General features: G+C 42.7%; 1 protein-coding gene across 3 annotated transcripts in view; it reads left to right on the forward strand.

Annotated features, from left to right (window-relative positions):
• The window catches only part of TEDC1 (tubulin epsilon and delta complex 1), a 71,118-nt gene that overhangs the window by 14,091 nt on the left and 38,239 nt on the right, over positions 1-18,788 (forward strand). For 2 of the 3 annotated variants that reach the window (XM_084211019.1, XM_084211021.1), the window contains exons 4-5: positions 5,626-5,784; positions 11,246-11,344. In XM_084211019.1, the coding sequence (XP_084067145.1) occupies positions 5,626-5,784; positions 11,246-11,344 (258 nt within the window). The remainder of the gene's footprint in view (positions 1-5,625; positions 5,785-11,245; positions 11,345-18,788) is intronic. The other variant, XM_084211020.1, reaches the window with a different exon arrangement.

Here is an 18,788-nt window from a genome sequence, read left to right on the forward strand (position 1 = left end):
TCTGTTCAGATTGTTCCTTTTCACATTTTCCCTCCTGCAGATAGATATATGGCTGTATTAATTAAGAAAGCATGTCTGATACTGTTTTTTCTGGCTATGGTGTTTAATTATAAAAAAAAAAAAAAACAAAAAAACACTCTGTTGTGTTTAAAGATGTGTAATTACAGAAGTTAACATATGTTATGTCACATCAAAACCAATGTCTGAATTATGAGCAGCTCAGAACAAGTGCTCACTAAAAGCTGCAGAAGCACTTTATTGGCTTGATTTATGTGACTGCCTTGCCTTTCCTGAGCCCTGCAGTGAGGATCTAAATGTGCTCCTATCCACCTTTGGGATACCAGGCTGTGGGCTTAGAGTAGTTAAGATCTGAGTGGTAACTGAGTAAATATTTTCTGTCTAGACCAGGAGTCAGTCCAGTGCAGGTGAGCAGTGGGCTGGGAATGTGCACTGGAGGCTTCAGCTGGCACTTGCTTGGTGTTGCTCTGCTCAAGGATTAGTGTCAGGGAATTGACCTAGTGCATCTCTCCATGGGTTAAACATCTTATCCATGCCCCAGCAGGCTTGTTTCTCCATGGGGAGCATGAGCAGCAGACTGTTTGCTGGTTGCCCAGGTGTGGAGGCAGAGAGCTGGTGCTTGGAGGGATTTGGAAGATGCCTGGGAAAGGCCAGAGCTCGGTGGGGATGAGCTGGGCTCTGTCCTGGGCCGACAGGTGGCAGCTCACAGTCAGAAAAGAGCATCTCTGGGGGAGCCAGCCCTGCCATCTCTGTGTTTTACAGCAGTGCAGGCAGCACGGCCTTTTCTATTCCAGTACCTGCACAGGGCACAGTGAATTTGTTAAGGTAAGGATTTATAAGCCTTAAAGATTCCTATATCAGTAGGAATAGTGTAGAAAGTCGAGATGAATTTGCACAGCAGAATGTTTCCTCTGCAGTCCTGCTAATGGCATATCGCTGGATCTGCAAGGAATTGTGCATTAAATCAGTTTTTGGAGTTTTAGTAAATCAAAATGTACGAGCGGAGCAAAATCTACTCCTTACCAAGTCACTAAAATCCTCAAACAGAGCAAGTAGTGGAAAAAATTCTCCCTTCTCATATGTCTGTAAACATGCTGGTGCCTGTGTTGTTCTTTGATGAAGTATTTATATGATGAAGTACTTGTTTAATTTATCTCCATCCACTGTTGGTACACCTGCTCTCTGATTCCTGAAAATGTGGGGTTGCTTTGTATTTCAAACCAAAAAGAACAGCTTCATTTCTGCTGTCGAAGTTGAAACTTCTTAATCTTTAATTTCTCTCTGAGCACATTGCATGCAAGTTGTTTCCTCAGATGTATGGAATGTGGCTGCAAATTGATAAAGCACCATGTCTTTTTCACACCCTCCTTTCTCCCACCCCTTATTCTTTTCCTCTGAGTACGTTCATATCTGATGGCTTTTTTCAGTTCACTGTATTTCATGACTGACTTGTCTGCTCAGAACAATTCTGCCAGAGGACTTTGGCAGTGTTGGGGGTTTTTTAATGCACTTGCTGCATTGTCTAACCACAAGCCTATTCACACTTTTTGGGAATGATCTTTTTTAATTTTTTTTTAATAATTTGACTTGAAATAGCTTGGGATGGGATATTTGGGGCAAAATTTGTGTGTTAAAGACTGAATTCTAGGCTGCCTTGCAAAAATTGTTAAATATATGTTTTTGGGACATAAACCAGGTTCAGGTCTGACTAAGCCAGAGGTGTATTTGTGAGCCTGGGTTAGGTTTTGTAGTTTGTGAGCTACCTTAACTGGGATGGTAATGGGTGCTGTCTTGGAAGGTGTATTTGTTCTGGGGCTTAGCTGTTTATTTTCCCACAGGAGAGCTGGTTCTGCTGAAGTGTGGGCAGGGTGATAGTTCAGAAACTGGCTTGGAGGGAGCTCGTGTAAATATATGCTTGTCACTTTGATCAGGCTTGTGCTGGCTTTTCTTAGCTTGCCAGTGAGTGGATACTGAAAAGTTCTAACAGCAGTACTTGGAGCTTTTAGGATAGAAAGCTCCTTTGGGTGAGTTATGGTGGGTGTGAAATGAGGAGCTTCATTCTGTCTTCTGCTTAATCAATTTTCCTCAGTTACCCTGCTTGGGGGTGCTCTGGCAGGTCCACATCACCCAGTTTGACCAGACCAGCTCTGCTATCACCAGTGATGGGAAAAAACCTCAAGGTGGTGACGAGGGCATTGATGTTTGCTCATGTGACTTGGGAACTGCAAGGCTGTGGCACCAATTCCTCGAGCTGATCCAAGCACGTCCCTTCTCTGAAATGGAATCAGAGAGAAGCATTCATTGCAGCAAACAGTTTGCAAGCAAAAAGCTTCTCTGGGTAGTGGCTGTGGAATGATCTCTTCCAAAAGTGGTGTGGAGCATTCCAAGTGTGGGAAGGCCCTTGGGGTCTCTGGGTAGTTGCCTTGGCTGCTCTCTCTGTGAACTGGACTAAAAAAATATGCACTTGTGTATCTCAGAGTGAATGTAGGTGTGTAGCTGGACTGCTGCATGGATTCGATAAATTCACAGTGATACTCGAAGCAAAGTCTGTAGCTTGGGCAGGTGTTTTAGTGATTTTTCACCCCCTGGGAGAGCAGTAAATAGTCTTAGATTGTAAAGATGGGACTGGAAATTGAGGTCACAGTATAATATGCAAGACCTTTTTTTTTTTACCTTGTTTACTTTATGCCAGGCTAAGTATTTCATAGCAAAAGTAAATTTTTTGTGCGGTTTGTGAAATAAATAATGGAGAGATCCTGTTAAAAATGCATTGGCTGGCTTCCTTATTTTAATATTAATAAGGCAGGTTGCTACAATAAAATTAGCTCTGCATGGTGTTTGTCACTGTACTGCCAAAGCAATCGAGTCTAATGCCATTCCTTCCTGAAATAAATCCCCAGGAGAGCAGTATTTGTGCTGTTCTGAAACCTCTAACCAGGGAAGTTGGAGTAGGACTGTAAATTATGGACACTGCAGATTTTAATCTGGGATTCCCAAGTCTGTCTTTGGCCTTGTGGCTTTCTAGCTGCTTATGTGAGGTGTTTTAATGTTCTTTACACGTGGATTTTCTCTGTTGCCATGATTAATATCCAGCTGCTTGGCTACCATGCTAATGGGCAGCTTGGTAATCAGATCTGCATGGTGTCCTGGTCCTGAAACCATCCTGGCTGGGGCAAAACAGTCTGAGCTGTGGAGGTGTTGGGAAGGATGAAAGTTTGACAGGAAAGTCTCACAGATACGTATGCTTGGCAGGAAGATTTTTGAATGTAGAATCTGAAGAAGGAATAGAGATGGAAGCAAGTTTTGATACAGAAGAAAAGAATTGCTGAGCCAGTCTTACTGGATAACCAAGGAGGCTAAGGGTGTGTTAGTTAGAAGAGGATTTTATGGCTTAGAGCAGAGGATAAACCCACCACAAACAAGAAGATGTTTTTACCAAGCAGAAAGATGGCACAGGCAAACAAGTCAGCAAATGTGGCAAGGAGAAAAAAGGTCTCAGAATTTTCTACTGCAAGAAAACTGAAAAACAACTTCTGGTTTAAACTGTAATGTACTGACTGTTAGTGATTGGAGAGCAGTGACATGAATATGGTAATGAGAGCAGCTATGATGGGCTATAGACAATAGTCAGGGCATAGATTGGTTCTACTGTATGAAGATGCTCAGCAAAGAAAAGTCTATAATGCATTGTAACAAAACCAAAGGGTCTCCAGGCCTGCCTGCAGCTGGAGCTGACAGCTGTGGGCACAGCTCTGTCACCCACCACCCTGGGCTGCTGTAAGGTCTTGGATGGAACAAACTGCATTTTGGAGAGCTGCCTGGAGTCCTGCACCCCTCATTCAGGCTCTTACATGGAGGTACATGGCTTGGACTGCAGTGTCCTAGGATGCAGTGCCTTGGTTTAGGAGCCTGGAGACAAAGGAGCAGAGGAAGAAGAGGGATGTTGGAGATGGCACAAACTCTTTTTCTTTTTTTTTTTTTTTTTTTTTGTTAAAGATGAATCTGTGCCTTTAAAGTAGAAGCTCTTCACCAGCCCTGCACCTCTGTGATTTATAGCACGTGTTTATCTGAGCCACAGAGCAAAAGGGAACAGACCTGTTATACTGATACAGTTTGGTATGTGACCAGAACAGCATTTTTGTGCTTATAAATAATAGGAACACTCATTGTAATAGAGGCCCTGTCAGCTGGAGATATTTAGGTTAAAACAAGTGTTATGGGGGTTATTTGATCATGGTTGTAGACCCACTTCTGTTGAAATCTGCATTAAGGCAAGGTTAAATCTCTTCATTTTACAGTTTGCATTGTTAGTTTAGGATCCAAATTGGAACTACATCCAAGCTTTGCCTGCCAACTGGATCTTTTGAAGATTTTACTGAATGTGGAAATCTGTGAAGCAGGGAAGCACATATGCTTAAATACCATCAAGGTCTGTGGGTCCAAATATCTGCCTAAGTGTTTTCTTGCAAACAGTCATGTTTCAAGTAGTTTTTTTAAAATTTCTACTTAAAAGAAATGTTTTGAGAGTCTAAGAACTGGGAGACAGTTCCTTTCAGAATGGCAAACATCCACTCTGAATAACCAGGTCTTTGCAGTTCTGTGTTATTTCTACTTCTTATGACATGTTGTGGTAAAAACGTTTGGAATGATGGGTTGTGTTTATTGTGTGTAATTCCTATAGGCTGCAGGAAATAGAAAGCTCTACTTTAAATGGTATTACTGGCACCAGAAGTAAAACTACCCATGTCTTCTTTCCCTTTTAATTTGCAATCTGCAGGAGTCTTAGCTGAAAACGGAGAGATCTGTCTGTACATGTGAGTGATCTCTTTGTGCAAGGGGCTGGGGGAGGTGGAATTCCCTGTGTTCCTGGGAAAGAGATACGACAGAAATGTGCTGCGGGAATTTCATGCAGAAGATGAAGGTGTTGGCTGTTGTTGAGGTTTCATCTGCAGCAGAGGGAAAGCGGAACAAAATGAACAAATGGAAACTCTTTGCTTCTCTGTTCTTCCTTCCAAATTACTCTGGAAAAAGGCAAAACAAGCAAGACAGATGATACAGCTGTAGCTGGGAGTGCCTCTGTGGAGTCATGGTCTCTGCCAGCTGCAGGATTTTTTTGTTTTCCTCAATCCTGCCAGATGGGAAATGCTGGATGGAGAAAAGAAAATAGCTGGGCAAGCACAGGCCTATGATTTTATCCCTATATAAGTTATTATTTACAAAATGGGGTCTCAGGAAGACACTGCAGGAGCTAAATCTGTTTTTTATGTTCTTTGACATATTAGAATGTAGTGAAAGTAGAGTTTTTCCCATCTGGGTAAAGAACATGCTTGCTGTCTCAGGAACACTGTGTCTCCCTAGGTATGGAAAATGAAAGATGGGAGACAGCTCACCACATCACAGCTGAGAAGCTGATATGTATTCCACACTTCTCTACTTGTTTAGGCTGTTCCCATTCCTGTATTCTAATTTCTCTGTGCTGCTGGAATTGACTCCATTTCAGGGCGATTTTTGTCTTCTTTGGCCTGTATATCTGGTATGTTCACTACTGAATGACTTGGAAATATTGAAACTAATTAAAACCAGTCTGGTGTTCTTCCCTGCTTCCAGTGTGAAGATGATCTGCCCGAGAGCCAGGAAGGCACAGGTGAGGCAGGACCTGAGGAGGGAGTGGATGTTCGGTACCTGCAGTGGTTGAACGGGAGGCTGAGGCTGCAGTGGTGCAGTTTGCATGCTCAGCACCAAGAGCAATGCAAACTTTTGCACAAGGTAAATGATTCTTCTAACTCACTATGACATAGTTTATTATTTAAAAGCCTTGTCAGCTAGAGCTAAATGTACAAATTGTTCTTGTTTGCTAGTTCTGCATTTTCTGTAGGTGAGAGTGAATCACTCTGAATATAAGCACCTCTGTCTTTCCCCAATGTGGCAGAAGCATGAGGAAATGTAGTATGTTCAGTGTTTGTAAGGCTGTAATTGTATAAAAGTCTCTTTTGCAGGTTGGCACATTAGTCACTTCTGCAACCAAAGGCTGCTGCTGTTTTTCTCAGAAAATGCCTGGTAGAAACAAGACAGAGCATTCTGGCTCCCCAGACAAGAAGTAGTGATGCAGAACTATAAGTTCACTGGAAATATGGATTCAAAATGTTAAGCATAAATATTGAAAGTAATAGCAAAATAAAATGCAAAATCTCTCCAAAATACTAGGGGACATCTCAGCAGAACCCAGAATTTACCTGCTTTTAAAGCAGGAATCAGTAATGGCCCCTACACTGCCAAGGTTCCAGTTCTCTTCCCATTTATGAGTGTTTAGATGCCTGTCTAATCACAGATATCTGGGAGCATTATAGTTGTTTAGGATGGAACCAGCCTTCAGTCCCAAAGTAGTGGTGACTCCAGAAACAAATTAAAAAATTCTTAAGATAGTCCTAAAAGTTATTATGTACGTACTGCTTTCCCTAGGTCCCCTTTCTCCATTTATATCTCTTTAAATAGCTTAAATGGAGCCAGCTATTACTGTACTCAAAACCTTCACAGAAAACCTTTTTTTGAGACTGAAAATGGTTTGGGGAAATTTCTACGCATCAAAAAGTTGTCAGAACCATCTTCACCTTTGAATGAAGATGCTTTGTTGGTTTTAATACCGTGTCTGACAGAGCAGTGCTAAAAACTCTAGTGAGGTTACATTTTGTTCTTTCCATGAAACTGATTGCTGGGGCAGATGTCTGATGGGCAGCCCTAGTGCTATGTGTGCAGCATCCAAAATAACCTTTTGCTTCTCACTGACCACTGCTGATGTGCTTCCCTGGTCTGGGAACAAAGGTGGCAATTCCCTCTAAGTGCCCATGCAGTCCTTGGCTTTGTGCACTGGGATCACAGTCTGTGGTGGGGCTGGGAGAGGTGAGTCTCAAATGAAATGATTGGCATCTCCTCCCCCTGATAAAGTAGCTCTATTTAAGGTGTGCTGGTTTTTCTAGTAGGTGAGGCAAATGCCTCCATAACTCATCATCAGTGCTCTGATTTATGTGAGGCTTGACAGTAACAAATCATTAGGCAGCTCCAGTGCCTCAGCTTGCAGTTAATGAGGCCAAGGAAGAATTAAGAGCAGGTCAGACCTGGGGCTCGAGTACAAACAGAGATATTCTCAGCAGTGCAAACGGGGCTCTGAGGTAATGAAGAGATGTGCTGATGGGGCAACATGCTAAAAACTTGTTGGCAGGAGGGATGGGAGGTGAGGAGCCTCCTGTGGAAGTCGTACTTTGAAATAAACTTGGACTTCCCCCCCCACCTTTTGGCTATCTAAGGCAAAATGTGTGCTAGAGTTAGGACACAAGAGGCAGGTTAGTTATGCTGCAGGTCCCTGGACCACAATTTCCAGAATCTGGAGGAATAATCAGCAGGGAGAGCTGTGTCTCTGTTCATCCAGTTTCCCAAAGCTGTCATTGCTGGGTGAAGCTGAAGGCAGCAGTGGTGCTGGTGGTGATTGTCACAGTCAGAGCTGCCCCCATGGGGGTGCACAAAGGAGGATGGAACTGAGCCCAACTCCTCCACATGTGAACCCACACTGGTATTATGTGTGCAGCTGTGGGAGTTCTGTTCAGAGCTGTAATAAAGTGCAGTGCTCTGATTTATGTTTTAGTTGGAAGTAAAAGCAGGAGAATAGAAAGGTAAATGTGGCTTTGGAAGGACATCATTCCAGTGCCACATTAATGTTAGCATTTAGGGTAACACAAAATATAACATACTCGCACAATTTAACAGCTGTATAAACAATAATTGATATTTCCTGACTCTTTCTAGAGAAATTGCTTTTACTGCTGCATTAATTTCCAAACTTTTAAACTATTCTATGTGTTAGAAGACTGAACTGACCCAGTCTGACCTCTATATGAGCTGCTGCTTTCCTCTAATAAACCACAAGCACAGTATGCAAAAGGCTAATGAGTGTTATGTTTTTTAATTATGTTGGCAGATTTACAGAGGGCTTTCTCTACAAAATGATAATTACGGCTTTTACTCTCTCAGTTTAATAACGGAGCAGGTTATGTGTCTCAGCTGTGGAACAATCTTATTTACTGCTCATCAGGAGCTAGGATTTTTGTCAACTGGTGGCGACACTTCTGCACATTTCATTCTGTGGCTCACACGGGCTCTTAAATGCCATTTTCTCTATTTGGGCCTTTCTGAGAAGAACACAACACAGCTGGAAAAAATCTTCTTACTCAGAAGATGACTGCTCTTCCTTCCACTCTGTATTTTTTAGTATGAATATTGCTGTGTCCTCTGTCTACTCCGTCCTGCCTGCAGCTACCTGAGGTTGATGGGCTGAAGTTCTGCAGTCTCCCTGAAGCTGCAGCTGTCCTGTGCTGGGAATTGCTTGTTAGGTGGCCTGCCTGGCTGTTCCTCTTTGCTGGCTGCTCTGAGGAGCTGCTGTTCAGTGCCTTCAGCTCCCACAAGGCATGTTGAAGCTCACAGAGGCACACATGTCCTGCTGTAGGAGGAAGACTTCCTGAGGGAAATCTTCACCTCTCAGTTTCTGAGGAGGTTTGCAGCCTGAGGCAATGAGCTGTTGAATAACATTTTAATGGCTTCTCAACATGGACAGGTTGGCTCACTTTGAAAGTATAATGTAGTAATACCATTCTAATTCCCTGGAAATTCTCAGTGGTACATATTTACCTGGTGTGCCTTCAAATACATGGGAACGTGCAGAATAAATTACTGTGTTGAGGCATGTCTCTTGGTTCCTTCTGTTCTCTTTCTTCTTTCTGTCAAATGCCAGAAGAAGCTGTCTGCCTGGGTTTTGATCCCTCTTGAATTCATAGGAGAGAGCAGTTGTTTTTATTTAGTCTTTGAGTTACCATTTTGCCTTAAAAAATGTGAATAAGAAGCTTTGCATGGTTTCAGCAAAACAAGAAGGAATTTGTATAGTTTAAAACTTTCATTTTTTGGGGGCTCTGTTAAACTCACTGTGCCACAATTGGCGTGTTATAAAAAACAGAGGAACAGATGAGTTTTTGCAAAACTGATGGATATCCTGGGGGTATTTTCCATCCTGAAGTAGTGGAGGGTTAGATCAGGCTCAGAGATTTTTTTTTTAAGGGGGTAGATATCTGATTGTGAGCTGTGCATATGGGTTAATAAGAATAAAATAATGTTAAATAGATTTCTCAATAGAAAAAGAGTTTAACATACCTGGAATTCTCAGATCATGGTAAAGCAACAAGAATGATTTCAACATGCTTGGAAGCTGAGAGCAAGAGTTGTATTGTCAGTAAGAATGCAGAGCAGCACTGGGAATTACTACCTACAAATGGAGTGCTTTCTTGTGCCCCTCTAAGATGTTAAAAATATAAAATGATTTATCTGTTAACAATATAAAATAAGATGTAGTGCAGTGGATTGGATGGGTTGTATCTGTGTATCTGAGGTAGAAAGAGTAAAGGGACAAGGACAAAGTCTTGATCTCTGAATAATAGAGGGCAGGGACTAGTGCTGGGTAATTACCTCATTGTCAGTAATTTATGAGTGAGCTAAACTGCAATTGTTAGGTGCATCTGTATCTTGACATGAAAAATCTACCACATTGCTCTGGGAATTGCTACCTTGTTTATTTATATATTTTTTGTCTATTGGGTTTGAAAATCTTCGCTTTTTTCCCCTAAGATGAATTTGCCATTGGATTTCAGAAGCACGTTCTTTAATGCAGTAGAATTTTTTCCTCTCATGTGAATGTGTGTGATCCATGAGCAAGCCCCCTTTTCATCTTCTCTAGGTGAATTGGGCACCCTGCAGGGAGAGCAGCTTGAGTGAGCTCCAGGGCACTGGAGCCCTTTCCAGCACCGAGGAGTTGGTGCTGGAAACTCCCCAGAAGTGGTGCTGAGCGTGGGGGGCTGTGCCTGTGCTCTCTTGCAAAGGTTAGTGTGAGGTTAAATCAGAGCTGCCTCCACCTGGGGTGTTCTGGTGCCAAGGAGCAACAGCTGGGCATGTTCTGCCTCTCACCTACTGCTTCTGCCTTGGTGCTCTTTCCCTCTTTCAGCCTTGTTTATCCTCTGTTAGCCAGCAGTAAGAGATAGCAAAAATATAAATGCTGGCTTATTTCTGGATCCATCCAGTGTGGTCTCAGGGGAGCACCTTATTCCTCTGTTACAACTTTCCTGCATTTGTCTTGGGCTTTCCTCCTGCCACCTGCCTTGGAGAAGGGGCTGCAATTCCCTGCTGGGGCTGGGGCCCAAAGGTTTGGCAGCCAGAGTTACACAAGAATGCAGCAGGGAGAGAGGAGTGGCAGTGGAAAGGAAGAACATTGTGTGGGGAGGTGCTCTTTTATTTTTAAACTCGCATAGCTCTGCACATGTGACAGATGGTTGTCACCAGCAGTGAGTTTTGGGAAAGGAACGCTAAAATATTCTGAAGTTTCATGGAAGGGTTGATAATTACCCAGTGCCTGTCAACTTTAAAATAGTTGTCAATACCCAAGTGTGTGATAAAGTTCATATTAGAATAAAGGAAGAAAAGCAGGAAACAGTCTCTGTCTTCTGGCAGAAATATTAATGAAATATGAGTGATTGTCTGACAAATGTGCACTGCTATCTTGTTTGGCAGCTGCAGTTATTACAGTTACAAAGGGATCAGCTCTGAATAGAAAGAATTGCTTTTTATTGTTCCCTTGACTAACTTGGGAAGCTTCTTCATCAAGTAATTGATGATACTATCACCAGTGCAGCTGGGACAAGGTCTTGGTAAGCAAAAGCTGACAGTGTAGAGCAGCAAAAGGGAACCTTACTGTAACTAGGTAGCATTTTCTTAAAAAGAAAGAAATAAAAGTTATTCTGAGAGTATACTTTAGCTCAGTTAAGACTGCTGCTGTCTGTGTAAATGTTTCTCCTTTCATGCCCTGGACCTTGTGTGCTGTAAGGAAAAAGACTTCCAGACAGGATAAGGAGAGAAACCTTCGTCTTTCCTGTGGCAGCAGTGGTTGCAATTCCTGCATTTGTTTCTGGCAATGCCACCAGATGGACCATTTGGAGAGGGGGTTGTGGTTCCTGCTCCTCCTTCCTGTGCTGGCTCTGGAATTGGTGGGAGCACTCACACTTGTCCATGTCCACGGGAAAGGCTTTGTGAGCACTGGTCTCATCACCCTGCCATCCCACACAGCTGCTGGGGGGTAGTTAATGATCCTAATGATCTGCTCCTTGCACTGACAACTGTCTTTTAAATCAATCTGTTCCAGATCCATTTATTCACCAGTGGCTCCCACGTGGACCAGAACCTCGGACATTTCTCCGTCACAGAAGCAGATCTCATTAGACATCCAGAGAGCTACAAACAGGTAATGCTTCTCCTGTAATTCTTGGATGTTCAGTATGCTTTACACAAACATTGTGAAGACTGCATTCCTTTTAATATTTTTTAAACTTAGTTTCCAGCAGAAATAAGGGCTTACATATTGAATTTTCACTTTCTTCACTTATTTGTATTCACCAAATTTGGTTTGATAGAACATAAGCCCAAAGGTATCAGGGTAAGTTTTATAAAACCTGATAGACAAGAAGTGGAAAGAGACCTGACTGAAAGTGCCACGGGAGAAAAGGCTTGTGGAATAAAACACTCCAGATAAGTTGGCTGACTTGCTGCATCCTGCAGTAACCACTTCTGGGCCAGTCAGGCACAGTGTCTGCCTGTGGCCCTGCCTGAGCAAGACAGAACCTCTTAGGAAAACCTCCTTTTCCCCAGTGTACTGTTTTACCCTGAAGGACAAATTCCTACTGCTCTCAATTACTCAATTATCATAGGTGTTTCAGTTCATTATCTGAAGTAGTTTAATTCACTTCTTTTAATGCAGTATAATACATTTGTTTTAATAAATCACCTTCTAGAAGTTCATTCAGTACGAAACTGAAACAAGATGGAAATTTCAAGCTCATACCTAACAGAATCAATATTTGGCAAATTTCTGCAGTCTGTCCACACCTGTTTGCTCAAAGAAGATATTCTTTCTGCTGTTTGCTTAAGAATGAAAGTGGGCATTGTAAATATTCTGCACAAAGAAATTCAGGAAAGTAGATTTGAAGGTGGGAGGATAGTTTTATGTTCAAAGCCCCTGAAGTAAAGTGCATATTAATCTTTCATTGCTGAGTATTTCTTGGATGAACAGTTCATATCCAGCCTCTTGCTAAGATTCATCTGTTTAGAGCGTTTTCCTGGAAAACTGCTGTTTTTCTGGAGCAAATGGCCTTAAGTCAGCTTGGGATTTCTTTTTCACTTGTGCTTCCCAGTGCCCCTCCTGTGGATGGCTCAGCAGCTCAGAGCACACAGCAGCACCTTGCTCTGAAATCTGTAGTCTTCTAGATCCTAGCAAATGCCTGTAAAGGTCTGGCAGGCTGGTATTCCAGGCTCTGCAGAGGGACTTTGCAATGACCTTTTTCCCCAAAGCCTTACCCTGAGTGTGTCACTGATCTGTTGCAATAAAGCCTAATGGTACTCTTGGTATTTGGTTTGGACTGCTTTGGTAATGAGCCAGTCCAGGAGCTTTTCCTTGCATTCTGCTCCCTTTCCTGGATGCTGCTCCAGGTGCTCTGCTCAGGAGAGGCTCAGGATACAATGGAAGGAGTTTTTCTGTGTTGTAAGCATTGTGGTTAGGTAGAGTGCTGGAGTCAAGAAGGTTTAGTGGGCAGCTGTGTTGTTTAATTAAAATGAACCAAGTCTTCATTCCACTTTTCCCAGGCTTAAACAGCAAATACATGAAACAAAACCAGGGTGATGAGTGAGAAGCAGGGTGACAGAAGATGTTTTCTTTAAATAAACTACAAGTGGCCACAGTCTATCTCCAGTTTCTGGGCTCTGGCAGGTGCAATTCCAAACTTCAGCTCCAGTGCATGTGTGTTGGAAATTCCTTTCTTATGTCGCTTACTGCTTGGTCTCATCCAAAATTGGAATTATTTGTCAGTGTAATCAGCTGTGAAATTCTTAACCTCTTAAAGCTCTCAAACCTATTCAAGAAAGGTGTTCTAAACTGCTCCCTTGAGCCTGATTTTAAAATAAACAGGAGAAATTGCAGGAAGTAATCACAACACTTGAGTATGGATGCCTCTGAGAGCCTTATAATTGTTATGGTCACCATTTGGAGATTCTTTTAGGATTTTGTCTCCCCTTACTCTTGTTTCCCAAAAGCAGCTTCTGGAAATCATATGCTCAGTATGTATGAAGAGCCTGGTACAGCAAGGTGGTATGGGCTTGAAAAGGCATTGTTGTTTTGAGTGTCACTTTTCCAGATGGTTCTAATACTCCATATGCAAAGTGATGCTGCTTTGGTTGGAAAATGTAATAAAAATCCTCTAATTTTCAAATATCTTGCTAAGATTAAGTAAATTATGAGTGTTTGAATGGCTTGGTTTTCAAATATTGGTGCAGATGGCAGCCCTCTGCCAAATGTTTTCATCAAAAACTGTGAAATTGTTTTTTTTTTTTCCTTTTCAAGTAAATGAGACATTTCTCTTAATGTTACCTCAAGTAAGAACCTGCTGCATGGATGAATAAAAAGAGCAAGTATGTCAGTATGCTTTACTGTAATGCACCCCTCTTGGTGCATGGAGGGGGTTATGAATTCCTTCTCATCCTGGGCATCCCTCAAAGCCCAGTGGTGCAAAGTGAATTGCAGCATCAGAAATTTGCTATCACAGAAGGGACTTGGGCTCTTCTTTTTTAAGTCTCAAGTTCATTTTAATCAAAAATACCCTGCGAGAGAAGTTGCTCTGTTTGCATCAAAACAAGAGATGTTTAGTCTGACAGGAAAAGTGTGATAGGATACAGATAGCTGTGAAGTCAGGCTTCACTTTATGAGATGTAAAAATCACGCTGCTCCTTTTCTATAGAAGATGCATATTAACTTACTTAAAATGCTCTCTCCTTGGGTTTTTGACTGTAAAACACTTTTAGTGCTTTTATGTACAGGGATTTTACTGGACATTATTATTCCTCTATCATCATAAACGCCTTTGTCAGATTCAGAGGGCTGGAAGTTTTCCAAACCTAATGGTTTTAATTATGTTTTTCTCTAGTGAGGCATGATCAAACTCCAGCTTCTCCTGTGGTTTGGCTGTGGTTATGGGTATGTGTGTGGCTGTGAGCTACAGGTCACTGCAGTGTCTGGTTCCTGTGCTGCCTGGGGCTGTCAGAGGAGGGGAGGTAGTGTTGTTTCAGCTGGAGCTCAGTTTCCATTGGAAGCACAGAAGCTCCTTGGTCAGTGAGGGTGGTTCTGGAGCTGTTGGCCTGAGCCCGTGCTGGAGCACACAAACTTGGGAGCTTGGGGGGATCATTGCATCTTCTTGGGAAAATCCTTTGCACTTATCACTTAGTCTCCTAGAATATAGTCCAGAGCACCCTGGGTATCTTGTGTTCTGATGCATTTTCCAAGCTGATGGGTACTGCTTGTGTTTAAAAGGCTCCCCCCAGCAGCTGGGGTGAGGCAGGGGGCTGCTGCTTTTTGCTAGCCTGAAATATCTCCAGGGCAGGAATGGAGTTCTGGTCTCTGGCACTGCTGCTGATACAGCTGGGAAGCACCCCTGGGAGAGCCCACAGGTGATGTGGCCACATCTGCCCCAAAGCTGCCAGGGCAGTAATCCTTCCCAAGGACCTGGTCTCATTCCTCTTTCTTGTCTATCAAGTCCACCTGTTTATTCTGCACTACAGTGTTGCCAGTTCTGAAGTTTACCTTGGGCTCAAAAAAGTGTATGTTGCACTTGAGTCATTAAATTAACTTTCTTACCATATTGTTACTGTATAGAGATCAATGAACTTTAAATCAAAGCACCTTCGTCCTTCAGTTTCCTCTGTCTCTTCATGTACTGTTTTGTATGTGGAATTCAATCTAAGTAGAGATTAAAAGTTGAAACTCAGGTCATGGGTGCAGTGTTGGCAGTGCTGGAGTGATCACTGAAATTGTAATGAGTAAAGATGACACCTTTAAATGCCAGTAAATCAATTTACTGAGTGTGACAGCAAATAAATAATGCAGATGTCTGCCAGATGGACATGCAGTGAAATTTATAGAACTTGGATGTGAATAGCTAATAATTTTGTTTCAGAATTTTATGAAGAACGTTTATATTTGTTGATCATTAACATGTTTTAATGGTGATTTATGTGGCATAAGAAGCTAAGGTTCTTGGTAGCAAGTAAATGGGAGCAAACAAATAGTCTGTCTGACTTTGCATGCATAATGTATGGTCAATTCCATGCCCATAAAAGATTCAAGTGAGCTTTAGCTCTCCAGGCAGCAGGGATTGTGTGGGATGGGGTAGGATGTGCAGGCACAGCTCTGATCTGCTTTCTGGACTGTTGATTGATCAGGAAAGGACAGCAGTGTGAAGTATCTGTATTGCTTCCTTCGCTCAGGTGGCATCCATAGTTTCTTAGTGGGTCATTTGAGGGATAACTGATCAAGATGTAGGGTAGGTTGTCAGTGGAGCCTAAATCTTGTTGCAGTTTCCATTTCAAACATCTGTCCCAGATGGCTGTTACAGATGGGTGACACAACAGGTTTATTCTCTGTGAGTAATAGGCCGTGGTTGGAATTCATGCAAAGCACTAAAGAGCTGCTGTTCTTTCCAGAACAAGTGCATTCACATTGGAAGCATGAGGAGCTGATAGTCTTGGAATTCTCAGAAATGTTGAATGTGCATTTAACAGTTGCTTTTTCATGAAAGAGTTGAGTCTTCAGTTGGTGTCCTGGGCTCTGCACTTGTATAAAGTGTCCCTTATCTGCTGACGTTTTTCTCTGCTGAGACAAAGCAGTGATTTCAGTGCATCCAAGGGACAGCACCACCTCCTGGAACGTGTGTGGGGGCAGAGCTGCCAAATCAGCTCTGTCAGTTAACACAAGGTGTTTGTCTGGCTGCTGAACAATCCCTGTGCTGCTGCACTATCTCCAGAAGTGGATCCCAGGTTGTTCACCCTTGGATGAAAATGGAATAACTGTGGCAGGACAGTTCCAGCTGCTGTGTCCCAAGCTATATTTGGTGTCCTTGTGTTGGCTGCTTGGGACTTCCTGGAATATTCCTGGTGGTGACAGGCACTGCAGGCAGGTGCCAAATGAAAATAAACAGTTCAGCCCCTCTGATAAGTTTGACACCGTGTCACGTTATTGATTTGACACAGACCTGTGCTAGTATTTCTGTAATCAGCCCTGTTGTGGTCTTGTATGGTGAGGTGAAGGATATGTAACCTTATTTGAATTTCAAAGAGCCTGTTAGGGAGCCATCTGATATTTTAGAATGTCCTTCCATCTGTTGTACAAGAAGCAGTTCAAGCAACACATTTCTCAGAGTGTAGATACCAATGGGAAAAAATGACATTCATGCTAAAGACTGTGATGCTGCTGGGCAGAAGATTTAAGTCAGGAAATGAAGGCTTGTACTGCATGTAAATTCCAGAAAAAAGGTTTGGTGTTTAGTGAAAAAATGTCCTGGAGCTTCAAGGACAAGCTGCCTTCACTGGTATAAATTGTCATAGATTCATGATCTTCTCTGGTGCTCTGGCAACTAATTCTGTTTGGTCTGGCCCTCAGCTGTTTGTGTGTTTATTGTTTCATTCCCTTGGTAAAGGCCATAGTTCTGTCATTTCTGTCCTTGAATGGGATCAGTATTTTGTGCTGTAGCTCCTGGTCTAATTAAGGGCAGCTTTGCCTATTTGTAGAGTAAAGTTATGTTTTACTTTCCTGGAAGAAAAAAAATACTTGAAATTTCTACAATTGGCTCCTGCATAAATAATAATAGAGCATGAGAGTAGCTGCTCTGAGTGTTTGTGAAAACGAGGGGTTTTTCTGTTTTGGTTTTCTTTTTGTGCCTGTTCTGTCCAAAATCCCTCCTTGGCCAGTCCTGATGTCTCAGAAATCTTCATGGAGTTTCATTTTCCTAGGAGTTGTGCCAGGCTCTCTGGGAGCTTTTCTCACAAAGAACCAGGTTTCGAGGTGGGCATAGACTGTGCTGCTGCAAATGAGATTCTAAAGGTGGAGAACAGTTTTCCCCAAAGGAGCACAAAGATCTGTGGCAGTTCTTGGAGCAGTAGCTCAGAAGAGACAGCAAAGCCCTGGAGAATCTAAACACAATGAGATTTTAGACTTACTCTACACACTGCTGCAATTAACTTCGTTTGAATCAGTAATGACTTCTGACCCTTTACCAGATCTGCTTCAGGGCTTCAGCTAGACCTGAACCCTTGGATTGTGGCATTGTTAAATTTTCAGAACAACAACTGAACTGCTAGGTTCTGTAGCAAGAACATTTTAAATTTTTTTTTTTACAGCTTTTTAAAGCTACAGGTTTTGCTGCTGGTCCAATGCATCAAAATTTTTACCTGTTTCTAAGCAAGTTTGTTTTTCCTTGATGATTAGTGATGACTGCATATTAAATAAGTTCTTCAGTGATTAAATGAAATTAAGTTTTAGAGCTGCTGACCTTTAATAAATTTCAAGGTTCACCAAAGAATTGTATGTTAGGCCCATGGACACACATGTTTTGAAAAGGTCAATTATGACAAGTTTTTTGAATTTGCATAATTATGCTCACCAGGACACTTGGAATAAAAATAGCAAATGCTTTGTCCTTTTAAAATATTTTCCTCTCTTCCTATTTTTAACTTGTTTTTACTAAGCCATTCCAACATTATTCATTGAAGGACACGGGGAACGTGGACTGTGTTGGGAGCTGAGGCAGAACTCTGGGAAGGGAGAGGATGGAGAGTGAAGAACCTTTTTGCTCTGGCCTTTGTCCAGTGAAGTCAGAGCTGGGAGAGGCACAGGACAGGGAGCCTGAATGAGGCATTTTGGAAGCAGGGTAGCTCTGATGTGAAAGAATTCAGATGGAAGGGGCGAAAACAAACCAAGTGAGGCATAAGGGGCTGAATATAAACAGGAAGACCAAGATGGGAGAGTAAAATTAGGACAGGGAGATTACCCTTGATGTTGCTCTGTGAATGGGGAGGTTCTGTCTAAAGACTTGGCTCAGTGTCTTGCTCTTTGTGGGAGTCTGAGAAGTCACCCTCTTGCAGGAAATGCCATCCCTCCTGTGATGCTCTGAGTGTTCAACCTCCTGACGCTGCAGAAGTTTTCAAAAGTGTCTTTCTAAAACCATCAAAGTTATCAGTGACCTGAAGGGGAGCACAGGTTTGGGGTGTAAGGTATGTTTATTAGGAACCATGGTGTATGCAGAGGGCAGGATAAATACCTTGTTTGTGTTCACAGCTGTGCTGAAGAAAGGGGCTGATGGAGTTGAAGAAGGGTGGGAGATGCATTGGGTGAGGAAGGAAGCCTCAGCAGCTGAGGCAGCTCTCCTTTGTCCTGGAGTGCTGCCAGACTCCTGTGCCTTGGCATTCTCAGGTTAACTAAACTCTCCATGGTGTCGGGACCCAGGACATCCCTCTGGCTGCCCTGGGTGATTCGAGACCCTGGCAAGGGACACAGAGACCTTGGCAGGGAGTCACAGACACCTGTGCCTTTGATTTTAGTCCATGGAAACAATTCCCAAGTCTGTGTGAAGAGTTACAAGCCGCAAGAGTTTGAGTAGGATGATAGTGAATTTGTCACAGGGTGAAAAAGTAGAATTTTGGGGATTTAGAATGGGGGTTCAACAGGCAAGACGGAGAAATCTGGGCGTGTCCTGTCCTTCTCCTTCTCGTCCTCCATCTTCAGGGTGATGGTGACACTGCTGGATTGGTTTAGAGACGAGACAGACTGTCTGACACAGGTGACAGGTATTGGAAAATTATTGTAAATAAAG

This window comes from Fringilla coelebs, assembly GCF_963513975.1.
Source record: "Fringilla coelebs genome assembly, chromosome: 9".
NCBI lineage: Eukaryota > Metazoa > Chordata > Aves > Passeriformes > Fringillidae > Fringilla > Fringilla coelebs.